The sequence below is a fragment of the Toxotes jaculatrix genome, chromosome 4 (assembly GCF_017976425.1).
Source record: "Toxotes jaculatrix isolate fToxJac2 chromosome 4, fToxJac2.pri, whole genome shotgun sequence".
In the NCBI taxonomy this organism is placed as follows: Eukaryota; Metazoa; Chordata; class Actinopteri; family Toxotidae; genus Toxotes; species Toxotes jaculatrix.
Window position 1 is genome coordinate 18,695,594 of NC_054397.1, and position 14,187 is coordinate 18,709,780.

At 40.2% G+C, this 14,187-nt stretch overlaps 1 protein-coding gene across 1 annotated transcript; it reads left to right on the forward strand.

Annotated features, from left to right (window-relative positions):
* Positions 1-482: 482 nt before the first annotated feature.
* On the forward strand, positions 483-12,140 carry clta (clathrin, light chain A). The gene is made up of 5 exons (XM_041036010.1): positions 483-747; positions 1,507-1,535; positions 4,377-4,494; positions 4,662-4,773; positions 10,896-12,140. Exons 1-5 carry the CDS (start codon positions 570-572, stop codon positions 11,065-11,067), a joined length of 609 nt encoding a protein of 202 aa, XP_040891944.1. The 5' UTR covers positions 483-569; the 3' UTR covers positions 11,068-12,140.
* Positions 12,141-14,187: the final 2,047 nt, after the last annotated feature.

Genomic DNA, 14,187 nt, shown 5'->3' on the forward strand with positions numbered 1-14,187 from the left:
CAGAGAGTAAAAGACACCCTCAAGGCAAACCTATGGCAACCTGTGCTAAAACTATAGAAATGGGACTTGCAAGAACGCTTTTTAAAATTTCAATGACAGTCACCCAAAGAATCATAGTATGTAATCTGTATTTTTGGATTTACAAAAGAAAAAAATCCATACAAATACATAAAATGTATGGATTTGGATTTTTTTTCTTATCTGATAACAGAAATTCTATGTACAGGAATAAAATTGGGGCCTAACAATGACCACAGTAAACGTAGCACTTTAATCTCGCCTAATCGCAGACTGCGGAATTTTCTCACAACTCTGACTGCACGTAGCAGGTCATGAGACCCGTATGCAGGAGGGTTTAAAGATTTGATTGGTCCAAATTTGAGGCAGTTGCTGTGTGATTGGGCCTCTGCACTATCAGTCACCAATCCTGGTTTTTGATTGGTTGTTTATCAGTTTCCGCTTCGCTGGGCTTTGCAGTTTTTTTTGTCGTCCTTCTTCCCGTAGGTTTCGGTCAACCGCTACACCTGCTACCCGTTTCTCCTATTTATCCACCTACAAGTACACACAACATGGATGATTTTGACATGCTGAACGCACCCGCCGCTGGAAACGGTGTCGGCTCGGAGGAGGACCCTGCTGCCGCGTTCTTGGCCCAGCAGGAGAGCGAAATCGCGGGGATTGAAAACGACGAAGGCTTCAGCATCCTGGACAGCGGAGACGTCCCCTCGTCGCTGGGAGAATCTAACGGTGGGCGACTGCTGTGGTCAAGCGGACACAGTTTGCCTCTGTTCAGTGTTATCATTGTCTGTCTAGAAAACCCAACTTTAACCATATGTGGTTGTGTTTGTTACTAAACGATAACTGTTCCGTTAAACGGTAATTTGGTCCCAAATGGACACTGGAGTGGACGGTCTTTAAGCTAGCTTGCTAACGTTAGCTGAGCTAGCAAATTAGCTAAGAGGACTTCGCTAACGTTGAAAAGTAATCCGTGTCTTCGTTGTTTAAAATTGGTAAATGACCACCAACATATAAAAAGAAAACTCCGAATTATTAGTCAGTGTTATTTGTAATAATCCACGCTTTCGCTCGCGTTTCTAAAATGAATGAAGCTGTCTGATAACATCAGCTCTTGGTCGTGTCATTCATTGCTGACCATCAAGCTGAACTACCTTATGTCAGCGCTGTTGTGTGTTGCTCCAGCTGCATTTGCCAGCTAACCCCACAGTCTTAAGAGGAAATTGATGGAGCTTAATGACCTTTGGCCATTTCCTTGAAGCTTTAGCTACGTTGTGGTTTGGCAATTGTAGCTGGTCAGAAATGCTGACATGGCATATTATGAAATATGTGTGTATGAAAATCTTGAGGGTTCAGCAAGAATAAGGGATTCCCATTTAGTTCTAGTCATTGTTAAGATGTTTTTTCTTCTTTCCATTCATGTTAAATTATGTTTGTGGTCATATTTATGTGCTTCATATCTAACAGCTATTTCACTTGTGTCTTTTTTAGATGGTGCTGTCAACGGAGAGCTTCATGGGGTAATGATTTATTTAGGGCCCGAGCACCGAGTGGTGCGAAGGCCCTATTGTTTTTGTAGTGTTTATTATTATTATTATTATTATTATTATTATTATTATTATTATTCCTCCCAAACAACTGCATTTTTCAACCCCTTCCCATGCTCTAAAACGCCTGAAATTTTGCACACTCATCAGGTCTGGTGAAAAATTTGATATTTTGTGGTCGTTGTAAATGGGGGGGGCAAAATGGCTCCGCAGCGCCCCCTTGAAATTTTCAAAACCCCCCTCCCATTGGGCTTAGTTTGTCATAGGTGCATGAAAATTGGTACACATGTTGATCATACCGAGACACACCAAAAAGTCTCTTGACACCATGACCTCAACCCAACAGGAAGACCGCCATTGTGGTCGGAAGTTGGCCATTTTGGCGAATTACACCATTGGTATGCGGACGAACTCGTGCTAGGGATTTCACCCGATCCACTTCATATTTGGTGGACGTCACCTCAAGACCATGATGATCAAAAGTTATCACAGAGTTTTCTCTAAGTTAAAGGGCGTGGCCTCTGTGGCCCGCCAAAGTTTGGTGGCGTTTGGTGAATTTGCCATGGCATTTTGAATGGCTCTCACGTCCACATACTTTATCCAAACATCTTCAAACTTTATGAGCGTGATCAGGGCTCTGCCCTGAACGCCTCCATATGTCAAACTCCCGCCTTACTCGTGGCGTCCCCTGCTGGTAACAGGAAATGACCTATTTTTACTCTGAAGTGTACTGCTCCTTAATAGTTGACACCATCGGCTTGGTTTCTGCTCTACAACCTTCCCAACTACTTGGTGAAGCTACATTATAAAGGCCGTGAAGCTGGGTGCAATGGCATCTGTGTGGCGGCGCGGCAACTGACGATCCCTCGCCGTGAAATTACGTTTGGATTTGTAATGACCTTAACCACCTCCTATGATCATAAAAATTCATACACACGTTCTTGGGGGCTGGTCCTAGACTCTGATGGGGTTTTTGTAATTGGGCGGGGCAAAATGGCTCAACGGCGCCCCCTTGAAGATTTAAAATACCCCTCTCCATATGGGTTTTTTTGGAATACAAAGATGAAAATCAGTACACATAAAGAACACTTCGGGACGCACAAAAAAGTCTCTTGACACCATGACCTCAACCCAGCAGGAAGTCAGCCATTTTGTTTTTGGCGGCCAAATTTCAGTGCTTTCCACCATTGGTATGCGGATGAACTCGTGCTAGGGATTTCACCCGATCAACTTCATATCTGGTGAACCTCACCTCAAGACCATGATGATCAAAAGTTATAACAGAATTTTCTCTAAGTTAAAGGGTGTGGCCTCTGTGGCTCGCCAAAGTTCGGTGGCGTTTGGTGAATTTGCCATGACATTTTGAATGGCTCTCACGTCCACATACTTTATCCAAACATCTTCAAACTTTATGAGCATGATGAGGGCTCTGCCCTGAACGGCTCCATATGTCAAACCCCCGCCTTACTCGTGGCGCCCCCTGCTGGTAACAGGAAATAACCTGTTTGTACTATGACGTGTACTGGGTAGAAGAGGAGAGGACATAGGGGGACTCTGGTACTCTTGGCTGCGCCGGCTCCGACTCCGCTGGGTCGCAAGGGGTGCGAGGGCCCGTCATCGCTGCTTGCAGCTTTAATTACTTATTGTTATTTGCCTTTGTTCTTTTAGCTCTTTAATTGTCAGAGTTTGTCTTCCCTATTGTTTGTTCTTCTGTGTGTTGTTTGTGAAGGGGGGGATTTTGACAGCAGCCTATTTGTACCCATGACGTACACAGATCTTTGATGTTTTGACTTCTAAATAATAGAGCTTTTACTTTCAGCCTTTTAAGAGCCATGTGTTTTTGTGTCTAATCAATGAAAATAACGTTGCACTCACCAGAGTAGTTGCTCAGACCTGACCATAATTCCTATCAGTATTTATAATGTTGTGCTCACTAAGAAAATTGCTTAGATCTAGAAACATGGCAACATCATTCAAAAGAAGTCAGATGGGTGAAGCAACACAACATTGAGGTGATTGGACAGGTTTTAAATAAGCCAACAGTTAAGACAGATTACTTTATTTGGGTGTAAACCTGACAGTTAGTCCACCTGAAATGCCAACAATAAAGTTTCATTGCACAGAAAAAAATAGTGTGCACATACAACTACATGAACTACCATGGGTCAAAGTTGAACCAATAAGTTGTCCTGCAAACAGTGATGCATGTTTATATTGCACAGTCTGGGTAACAAAACCTTTACTTGTGTTTTTTTTTTCTTACTAAAAATGTTGGTAACCTGTTGGTTGGTTTTAAAGTTAATCATTAGCTGCATCAATTCTGCAGCTTTCTCACTGCATGAAATATAAAGACTATTTGTAGTATTTAAAGTGGTAGTCTGAAAAATATGTCACTGTAGCAGTGCGATTGTATTACTAACCTCAGATGCTGAATGAAGATTTGCTCCAACTTCCTTTTCCTGTGCTGTCATTGCAACATTGCTGGCTTTTGCACTGTCAGGAGTTCTTTGTTGCTGTGAGAGAAACTTAGCTGATAAAACTCAAAGTGGGCCACATTTGGTTTTAATTGAGCCCCTCAAACATCATACAGCTAACATTTACAAGCATAGGAACGTCATGCATATCTGAATCAGGGCAAGAGACTGACAACAATAGCTGATTCAAAATGTCCTAACAAATTCCAGGTGATAGTTGGAAAGATGAATTATTGAATCATTCAGGATGTGGGACTGTTTCTTTGCCATGTCTATGTAAATGTCATTGGTAAAATGGTTTTCCTGTCACCTTCCTATCATTATCTCCCTTGTTTCTCAGGAAAGCAACGGTCCATCAGATGCTTATGCAGCAATTTCCAATGCAGACCGGCTGCAGGCCGAACCTGAAAGCTTACGCAAGTGGAGGGAGGAGCAAAGAGAAAGGCTGGAAGTGCTAGGTAAGCACTTAACACAAAGTTTTTTTCTCAAAGAGAACAGGACAGACCTTGCTCTTTGAGATGTGAAGAAATAACGGTTCGTTTTGTGACAGCTGTGCCAAGCGCTGGAGATTCAAGCCTAGCAGATCTTCTTTATTGTTTCTCTCCTCGTTCATCTCCCTCCCCAGACGCCAACTCTCGCAAGCAGGAGTCAGAGTGGAAGGACAAGGCCAAGGTGGAGCTGGAGGAGTGGCATGCCAGGCAGAATGAGCAGCTGGAAAAAACCAAAACCAATAACAGGTACTGGTGTCTTAGAGGGAAAGAAACAGGACAGAGGACTATTACTGTTAAAGAAGAATGATGATGATTCCATGATGATGATGATGGAGGATTCACAACAGCACACAGTCTCAGAAAATGTTTGAATATTTAAAAAGGTTCTTAATGGTTGTGAAATAATAGCAGCAGTCTTGGGTTTAGGCACAGGTGAGCATATAATCGAATACTATAGTTTGGCTCCGTGGCTCTCTGGCAGAAAAAGAAATGGATCCACTGTGAGATACCAGAAAGGACAATGTGTTAGCGCCCCAACACGTCACTATATCTTTTCATCATTATCCCCATCCCTCCACTTATCAGTTCATATGTTAACTTATAATTGTGGCCAATAATGTGAAAACAAGCCTTTTAGTTTAGGGGCCAACATGAGAAGCTACAGTAGATCAGCCAAGAGCACAATATTCACAGTTGTATCGTAGCATCTCATGTTTTGGCACAAACATACTCTTTTCAGGTAGTGTTTATTCAAAATCCGGCTCCATAATAACCTTGAGCCAATTCAAACTTCTACAATCTATTACAATCCAGTGCAGTATTTATTGTAATGCTTCCCAGCACACAGCACTCTTTACTTATCAGCTGTTTAGTTTAAACATCTTTAGATTAGACTAAAGTTTACTCAAGTTTACCTGTCAGCTAAAGTTCGATATTACTTTACACTGGATTTATCATGGAGGCTTAAAACAACCATTACATTTTGTTTATATTATTATCTTAGAATTACACTGCATCTGTTTTCGTGAATTGGCAGGGGTGGATGAATAACATCTTTGTACCAGGTCGAACTAAAGTTGTCACATCAAACGACAACAACAACCTGGCTTGTTGCACTGGCAACATATATTGTTGGGGACAATCCACAGGGCTCCTCCAATAAACTGTGGGTTTAGCTTCCTGTTATTTATTTTTTTGTGTGCAGCAGTGGCTCAGGAAAAGTATCTAAGAATTGCTCTGTACAAAATTAAATCATAACATGAAGTGGTTTTTAACAACTAAAATTCAAATGTAGATTAAAAAACATTTTTACAAGTGTACAGGCTTATGATAAAATACTAGTTGACACGTTTAAGGTGTTAAGGTTAATTGCTCTTGACTAGATTAAAATAACACTTTGTAAGACTAATGTGTTGCTTTTTCGCCTGGTTGTTAACATGTACTACAATATATGGATGTACTAAAAACCAAATGGCTGGTGTATTTGTGTACTCCATCAGCCACCAGGTAACTCATCGTTTTGACAGGTTGAATTGGCAAAGTTTCTCCTGCACTGTAATGTAGCCCTGCTGCCGTATTAATAATGAACTACCAGCAGCCATGACTCCACACTCATAAGGCAGCCCTGTGTATCAGCTTGATTGAAAGCTGTTTCTGCTCTATAATCTTTTGAACAGTTTTTACTTACGTAAATAGTTATGTAGTTTCACCATAGTTCACACCTACTGTGTAGGTTTGATCCGACAAATTGACGAATGATTTCAGAAAGTGGAAAATTTGAATTTGATACCGTTTTGAAGTCTTTCTCTCACTTACCTAATTTGTCTTAAATGTGAAGGACCAATGGTGTCTTGTGGATCACCAGTGCTGGGTAATTAAAGATTTCAGGGGGCTGACACAATGAACTCCCCCCACCCCCAACACTGCATTTAGTCCATCCAAAAACCTGAGCCTGTGATTATATGCCTGAGCGTATTATTGTGTCGTAACCTGTAATGCTTGTTTTTCCATCCTATTCTCCCTTTTACCGCTGTCTCTCTTCTCTCCTGCCTTCTTGCTGCTCTGTCGTTTGGGCGGATGTTTGTCCAGGGTGCTGGATGAAGACTTCTACAAGCAGCCCTTCTCTGAGCTCATTGGTTATGTGTATGTTGCTCCAACTAACATCCTCCTCTTTCATTTTCTCTTTTTTTTTTCTTTGTTTTTTGTTTTCTCCATCGTCATCTGCTCCCAGCATCCAACCACTGACATCATATTCCTGACATTAGTTAGGGCATTAGTTTAACCATGTGTTGCCATGTTTTAGTTCCATCCTTAGTTTCCCATATTTAACTACTTGGATTTTTAACGGTTTCTCTTCTCATGTAGCTTGTAATTGTTGCTTTTGTTTTTTTTTATTATAAAGTGCAGTAATTTTCACCCCACATGCCTGCATGCCATTCGTGGCTGGATATTTCAGTAAAGAGAATGACTGCATGCTTCTACATACTCACTGCCAGGCTCCTCAGTCACATCCACTGAAGTCAAATTAATTCTTTCATCACCTAATTAATTCTTTCACCTGTGTTGATTTCTCATCCATTATTCACTTATAAACCATTTCCTTTCAACTCATTTCAGCAAAACATTTCCAACGGTTATCACTTGCTTACATTAATTATATGAAATATTTTGTTTCCACTTAACACCTTTTATATTTGTGATTTTCACCTAATTAATCTACAAAATATATGCAGGAGTAGGATGCCTATAGATTTATTTGAAGCAATTGTGTGTTTATAAGTGGACGTGGTGTGTTCGTTAGTATCACCTAAACTTTATTTGACTTTTTTCCTTATCTCGAGAGTTGTTTGTAAAATGAGATATGAGCTCCCTGCTTAAATCCTCACCCTAGCTGCTCACTTATATAAAAGACAAGGGCTATGTACAGAACAGGATAAGGCCAAACAGAACATAAAAAAGTTAGTTTTAAATACAGTGTGTGAAGTTATACTCCTTTCTGAACTCATCTGTGCTCAGTGAGGTGGAACTCCTCATCAAGCAATGTATTAAAACATCCTCTCAAACTATAGCTTTTATCATTTTATGTACTTTTACATGAAATATGTTCTTTTACATACGAGTTGATACCTTATTTTGCCTTTGAGGATATATTTTAATTCTCCTATAAGCTGCAGAAAGGTCATCAGCTGTTTTAGGGCATTAATCACCTCTTCAGATATGCAGGTTTCCACTTTTGTATCCATGATTTTGGTTCAGTTCACTTACAGGTAGCACTAAACAGTTTAAGTTTGGTTTTCCTAAAGCTCCAGCACTCGCTGTTTTCACTGTGCCTCTCTTTCTCTCTGCGTCTCATTAATGCTAAAATTAAATGTACAGTAAGATTTTATTGCTGGCACCACTGGTCATGTCATGAATACACAACTGCTTCAAACTGAACTGTGTTCATGCTTTATTAGAATGTTAGCTGCTCTGTAGCTACTGCTGTCCTACAGGATGACATGCTAATTTGCCCAAGCTAGCTATCCAATAGCCTGAGCTGTGCAGCCTTTGGTTTTGCTATCAAATTACTTGGGAATGGCAGTTAGCCTGCATTGTGGTGCACACGTTTTGTTTCTTTGTTTTTTGCCTTAGGTTTTCAAGGTCAGGTGTCTCGTAGCAAGTTATGCTTATGTATAGCTGAAAGCTGTCATGTTTGCTTTTTAATAGTTTGATATCTTTCCTGGTCACGTCTTTATATTTGGGTTCTCCTTCACTGAGTTGGTTGATGAGCTGTTACTCTTTTTAAAATTGACATCACCCTTATTTTGTATCTGTAACTCAGCGTAGATAAATTCATGTCCCTGGGTCATTTTTGTCTGTTGATTAGGGAAAGAGGTATTTTATTGTTCATTCAGTCGTTTACTTTTTTTTTTAATGTGCACATCTCAATGCAGCCTACACAGCGTATTATTATTATTATTATTAGCTTTGGTCTTGGATTCTAGTATAGAACAAACTGCTTTTCAGCCTCAGCAGTGTTGCTGTAGGATGACACTGAATCACACCACTTCTTGCTGCTTCATCCTGTTGGTATGAGTCTGCGACAGGGACTGCGGGGGCCTCATTTATAAACATTCATTAAGAACACGTGGGCTTGAAAGATGTGAATACCACTTCCCACGCAAAAGTTGTGATTTAAAAAAATAAAAAACACCTCTCTACACAGTCTCTGAACAGTGCCTGTAAACTTTCTGGAACAAGCGTGAGCAGGGAACAATTAGCAAAGCAGTGAAATAAACGATGTGAATGGTTGATTTTTAAAGAAAGAAAAACTGTGTGTAGATGAACTTATTTGCTGTCTGTTTTACATTAGAATGTTTTTGAAGTCAAGCAGTGCTCGTGTTTGACCCAACCTATTAGAAACGTTTTATAAAGGAGACCTCCGGGCTATAAACTCCTTGTGTGTGTATTTGACAAGAATATGGCACGAGATACACTCTCACCAAACCAAAGGCTGCACACTGTTCTTTCTGTAGAATACTTTGCAGAAAAAATATGAAGTTAAAAAAAAAATGTTGCTTTTGCATGCTTGCTTTCAACATCTGCATTTAGCTCATTTTTGTTGTCTTTCATTTCGTCCCCTCCCCCCTTTCTCTCTCTCTCTTCTAAATTCTGACTTGTGAAACTGTTTCTCCCTGTTTTCTTTTCCTATGCACCTTAAAGCACACACATTAACCATCCTTGCTACCGCCTAGACCAGTTAAGTAAAAACATAAAACCCCAGAACCTCCAAATACTCTATATTTTTGACAGGGGGTAGATTCAGTTATTTGTGTGTATGTGTGTGTGTTAGATAATTATGCCTTGTACAGATCCACAGCTTACTAGCCCAAGAGTTAGATCCACTGCCTAGATAGAGGTTTGGTAAACTGTCCCTTCTGTGGTGTTGTGGTCCTTCTAGTCCCTTGTGTATTTGTAGTCGGTTGTGACAGTGAATGTTCATTGGCTTCTCATCCCTCATTTTGCTTTGTGTACTGTGTTGTAATTAGTAGCTGAGTTTGTGCCTACAGGTGGGGTGGGGACTAGAAAACAGTCTTTGTAAATAGAAATAAAATATGGCAGTGGAATTAACTAATGCAATGTTTTGTGGGTTGGGTGTGATGAGGGTTTACATTTGTTTAGCCATAATCTGTGGCTTGCATCTCAAAATGTCTTGTGATAGTGGCACTGATCCATTTTTAGTTCTTAAGTTTTTTTTTTCTTTTGTTCTTTTTGTCACTTTTGTGTTTTAATTTCAAGTATGTGGTCAGTCCTTTAGTATAAATGTCTTTCTTTCTTTCTTTATTTATTTTTTGTTTGATAGATGGTTTAAAAACACACCAGCCTTCACCAAGAAAACATTAATTGACCAGTTCCACAATTATGACACATGAAAAGTAAACACATTCTTTGCCACACCTTCAAATAGCCTGCTTTTCAGCCGCAGCATAATGCATGGCTAAGGCCCAGTAGTGCTTTCCAATTCTTTTGGGCTTGGTTAAAAAAAAGAAATTAGAACTTGCCATTATTGTTCCTTTTTAATCAAGGACAAGTATACAGATGAGCTTGTCATCCCTATACTTGGGTCTTGTTGTGGAAAGAGAACATTGTAAAAATGCAACTACAGGGCAAGTCCAAGTATAAGGGTATGGGCAAAGTCCCCTCCCTCAGTTCTGTACTGAACTGCCTTTTTAACCAACCAAAAATGCTTATCAGTCTTTTTGATTATTATTATTTTTCGGCTTCAGTTTGTTTTCTCTTTGGATTTCTCATCAGTGTTTTGTATGTACTGCCCCTTACTGTTGTGGAGAGTTGAAAATACAGGTGACTGTACTGTTACTGTGTAAGTAGAGTTGGGGGCATGTCACAGGTAATGAAACTGTTGTAGCTCGTTTCCCTTTGTTAGCATAAAGACAGGTGGATGTCTTGTTTCTGTGTGATGATCGGACTGTCCTGCCCTGAGATAGACTCTGTCGAACCAACAAACTCCCACCAAGCCAAGAAAAAAACAATGATAAAAATAAATAAATAGTAAATAAAACAAAGACGTATCTGTTATGAGTTATATCGTGGAGATTTATGTGTACTATACACATTAGGGGAGTATTTCTCACATCTTGATGTCAGATTGAAATTTGAACTTATCTTGTGTCTATCTGGCAGTTCAGTCAGTCATGCCACTGCTGAGCCCAGGAGGCGCTGCCAAGTTTTCCACGAGAACTTGTGTTTGTTGATGATCAGCAGAGGATTTTCTCAGGGCTGTGCGTACATCTATGTTTATCTTACCTCTTCCCCCACTGACTGTTCTCTCTTGCGTGTCCCGTCCTTCTCCTCTTCCCTGTTGCATGTAGGGCGGCTGAGGAGGCCATGATTTCAGATCTGGATGAGAACAACCCCGGCACGGAGTGGGAGCGGGTGGCTCGGCTCTGCGACTTCAACCCCAAGTCCAGCAAGCAGGCCAAAGACGTGTCCCGCATGCGCTCCGTCCTCATCTCCCTGAAGCAGTCCCCGCTCGTCCGCTAGGCAGCCCGAGGCTGGGCGTCATTCTGGATCATCCTCAATCACCACACACCAACCAACCCAACTACCGATGTCCCACCATCTGTATTATAAAGACAAGGGGGCTTGCACCTCATCTTTCCATATCTGTTTGCCATACACAGCCCTGTTTTCTTTTCCCCAGTGGAAGGATATAGCCAGTGGTCCCATCCCCATCTGTCTCTTCCTTGCAGGGCTGTAGAGATTAGCTTTGAAGCACCAGCTCACCATTTTCCCAAAAGGTTTTTACCCAAGTGCACCTCTTCCACAGACCAGTCAGGACCTTGTAATTCCTCTTCCTTGTTGTTTAAAGAGATCATCATCTCATGGTCTGTGGACTTGTGTAACACTTATGTAAGGGTGGTGAGTTGGGACACTAAAAGGGAAGGGTTGATGTTTGTTTGGGCCTACAGCTACACTACAGCCTGCTTCTCATGGCCCCCAAACAATATCATTCCCATGATGCTGTACTCTAACTCTTAACCTGTCAATCTTATGAATCCTTTCATTGACTTACGAGGGTTGATCGATGTTAAATGGATTTAATCACCTTTTGCCCTCTTAACACATCACCTCATGTCCCATCCTCACAAAAAAAAAAATTCTGATTTTTCTTTTTGTTGTTTTGTTTTGGGTTTTTTTTTTGTTTGTTTTTTTAAGGACCAAACAACAAAATTCCAAATTCAGTGTGTGTGTCCTTTGAACTGTGTGTTTAGAATCTGCTTGTGGCATGTTGTGTTAAATTTTCCAATCTATGCATTTCCTTTTGAAAAGCCTCTCCCCTCTCCAGTCAGGAACTGAACAAAGTCCGGTCATTACAATAAATGTGACCCGTTTGTATGTGTGTTTAAACCTCAGCAGTGTGTGTGTGTGTATGTACTCTATGTGTGTACCTTTGTACATATACAGAAGGCAGTATATATACATTATATAAAACATTTACGTCACTGAAATTAGACAGTTGTGGTTTTAAAGAGAACTAGATATCAGCCAGCTGTTGCTTGACCATGCGTGTTCATTGACCATTTGATTTCAATATCAGTAAAACGTGAATGAAAGTCATTGTCCTGTCATTCTTCAACTTGGTATTTAATGTTATTCTGTGACTAAGGAGCGTGGCTGCACTGTGCTGAAGGTATCATGGTGCTTGAAGATCATGGAAAGGTGTGAGTTTAACTGTAACCTTTAAACTAAATCACTTCGTGTCCACAAGGAGGCAGCGCAGCACCTGTAGAAACAGGTAACAACAGAAACAAATGGCATGTTTACTTCTACTGAAGTTAGCAAAAAGTGCCCCAGTGTAAACCCAGCAGACTTGGACTAACTAAATTATCTGAGTGGAGTCATGTTTCTGTTCAACCAATTAATTCAAACCTAGTATTTTCTCCTTTTTGCTCTGTTTTACTTGCTACCACTTTTAATATGACAGTAACTAGCTTTCTAGCTCCACTTTCCTCTGCATTTAACTTTGCTGTCTGGTGCTAGGCAGCCTACAGCAGGTTTGTCAAAAGCTTTTTTTTTGGGGGGGGGGGGGGCATAAAACAGCTGCCTGCTGCTTCTGTAAGACGTGGAAAAGCTTTGCACAGCTGCAAAGATGCACTGAACAGTGTTTTATATCAACAGTGGGTGACCTGTTTCTATATGTAATATTAAGACAGAATCACATTTGGACTTGATATTTACTGGATGGACAGAGCCATGAGTCTAAATAAATGCAGAAGTTTCCTCTCGTCTGATGTGTAGACAAGTAACTGACACTTATAAAATTGGCACAGAGACTGGTATGGCTGGTTTATACCGACACAATGGACTGCATTTATGCCCTCACACGCACACTTGTATGTCACATGTATGTAATGAAAGGTTAAAGTCATAGTGATGGGACGGAGATCTGGAAGGGAGAGAGTGACGACCCCAAATCACATCTTCTGACACATGACTTTCCGTAGGTCAAAGTGTTTGGTTGCGTCTTTACATCCCTCAGCACAGAGCATTGATACGACTTGGCACAGGCCTTTGCCTTAAATTGTTTCTTATGCTCATTCTCCTCTGTTTATGTTTTTTTGATATGTTGAAACTGACTTTTTTTTTCTTCTCGTTGCTAGGAATATTATTCTACTTAAGTAAGAGGAAGTTTTTTTTTGACAGTCTAAAGTACAATTTGACATATTGTCAGCGTCTGTTTGCCAAGGGAAGGGAGACCAAAGACAAACTGAGAGAGGTTGAAAACCGATGACACATATTTGGTTCAAATTTTGGACTCCTTTTTAAGCTGCCTATTACCTTTAGTCAGTTACACATAGTGATATCACTGTGCATCATTATTAACAAGATTTTGCAAAAATGAGCAAAGTAACAAAACCCAGAGGGTTGTAAAATATTGTGTATTTCACACTAAGAAATACACAATGCATGAACAAATTGCTGTAGTTTTCCATTGCATTATAGCATCAGTCAACAGTCTGTCATGCCATAGGATGATTCACACAAAATCTGGTTGTACGAGTCCAGGTAGTTTGATTGTGATCTTCATGCGTTACAGTTATGCTGTTATGATACTTGCCCTCACAGTCTGTGGGCCTTTGTAAAAATTAAAGTTAAAAGATGTGACGTTTGCCATCACAGCATCTGACCCAGTCATGTCCCAACAGTGCTGCCTGTTTTCACTCATTCAAATGCAAATTTGAATATATGTAAAGCAATATATATATACATACCTTTCAGCCTTAAATTAATATTAATAACCTTAAATTTCCATTAAATAAATTAGTAGAAGTTAAGTAAGTGAAAGTAGAAGTATTTAGTAAGTTAAGTGAAAGTATTTCTCCAAACTGCATGACATTATGACATATTCTTTATTATTATACTGTTGTTTTTTTCTGGATGCTCCATTATGTCAATCATAAATATTCTAGACGAGGATGCTGGGATCTCCAACAAAATATAAGGTTAAATTCTTTGAATATAAGTAATGGTTGATCCACCAGATGAAAAGGGTGAGGAGCAAAAACAAAGCAGCTTCCTTTTATTCTCACCCCACCCTGTCTTTTGTTACATGCACTTCAGTTTGTCTGCAAATTCTAGGCAGAGAAGATGGGATGGGCC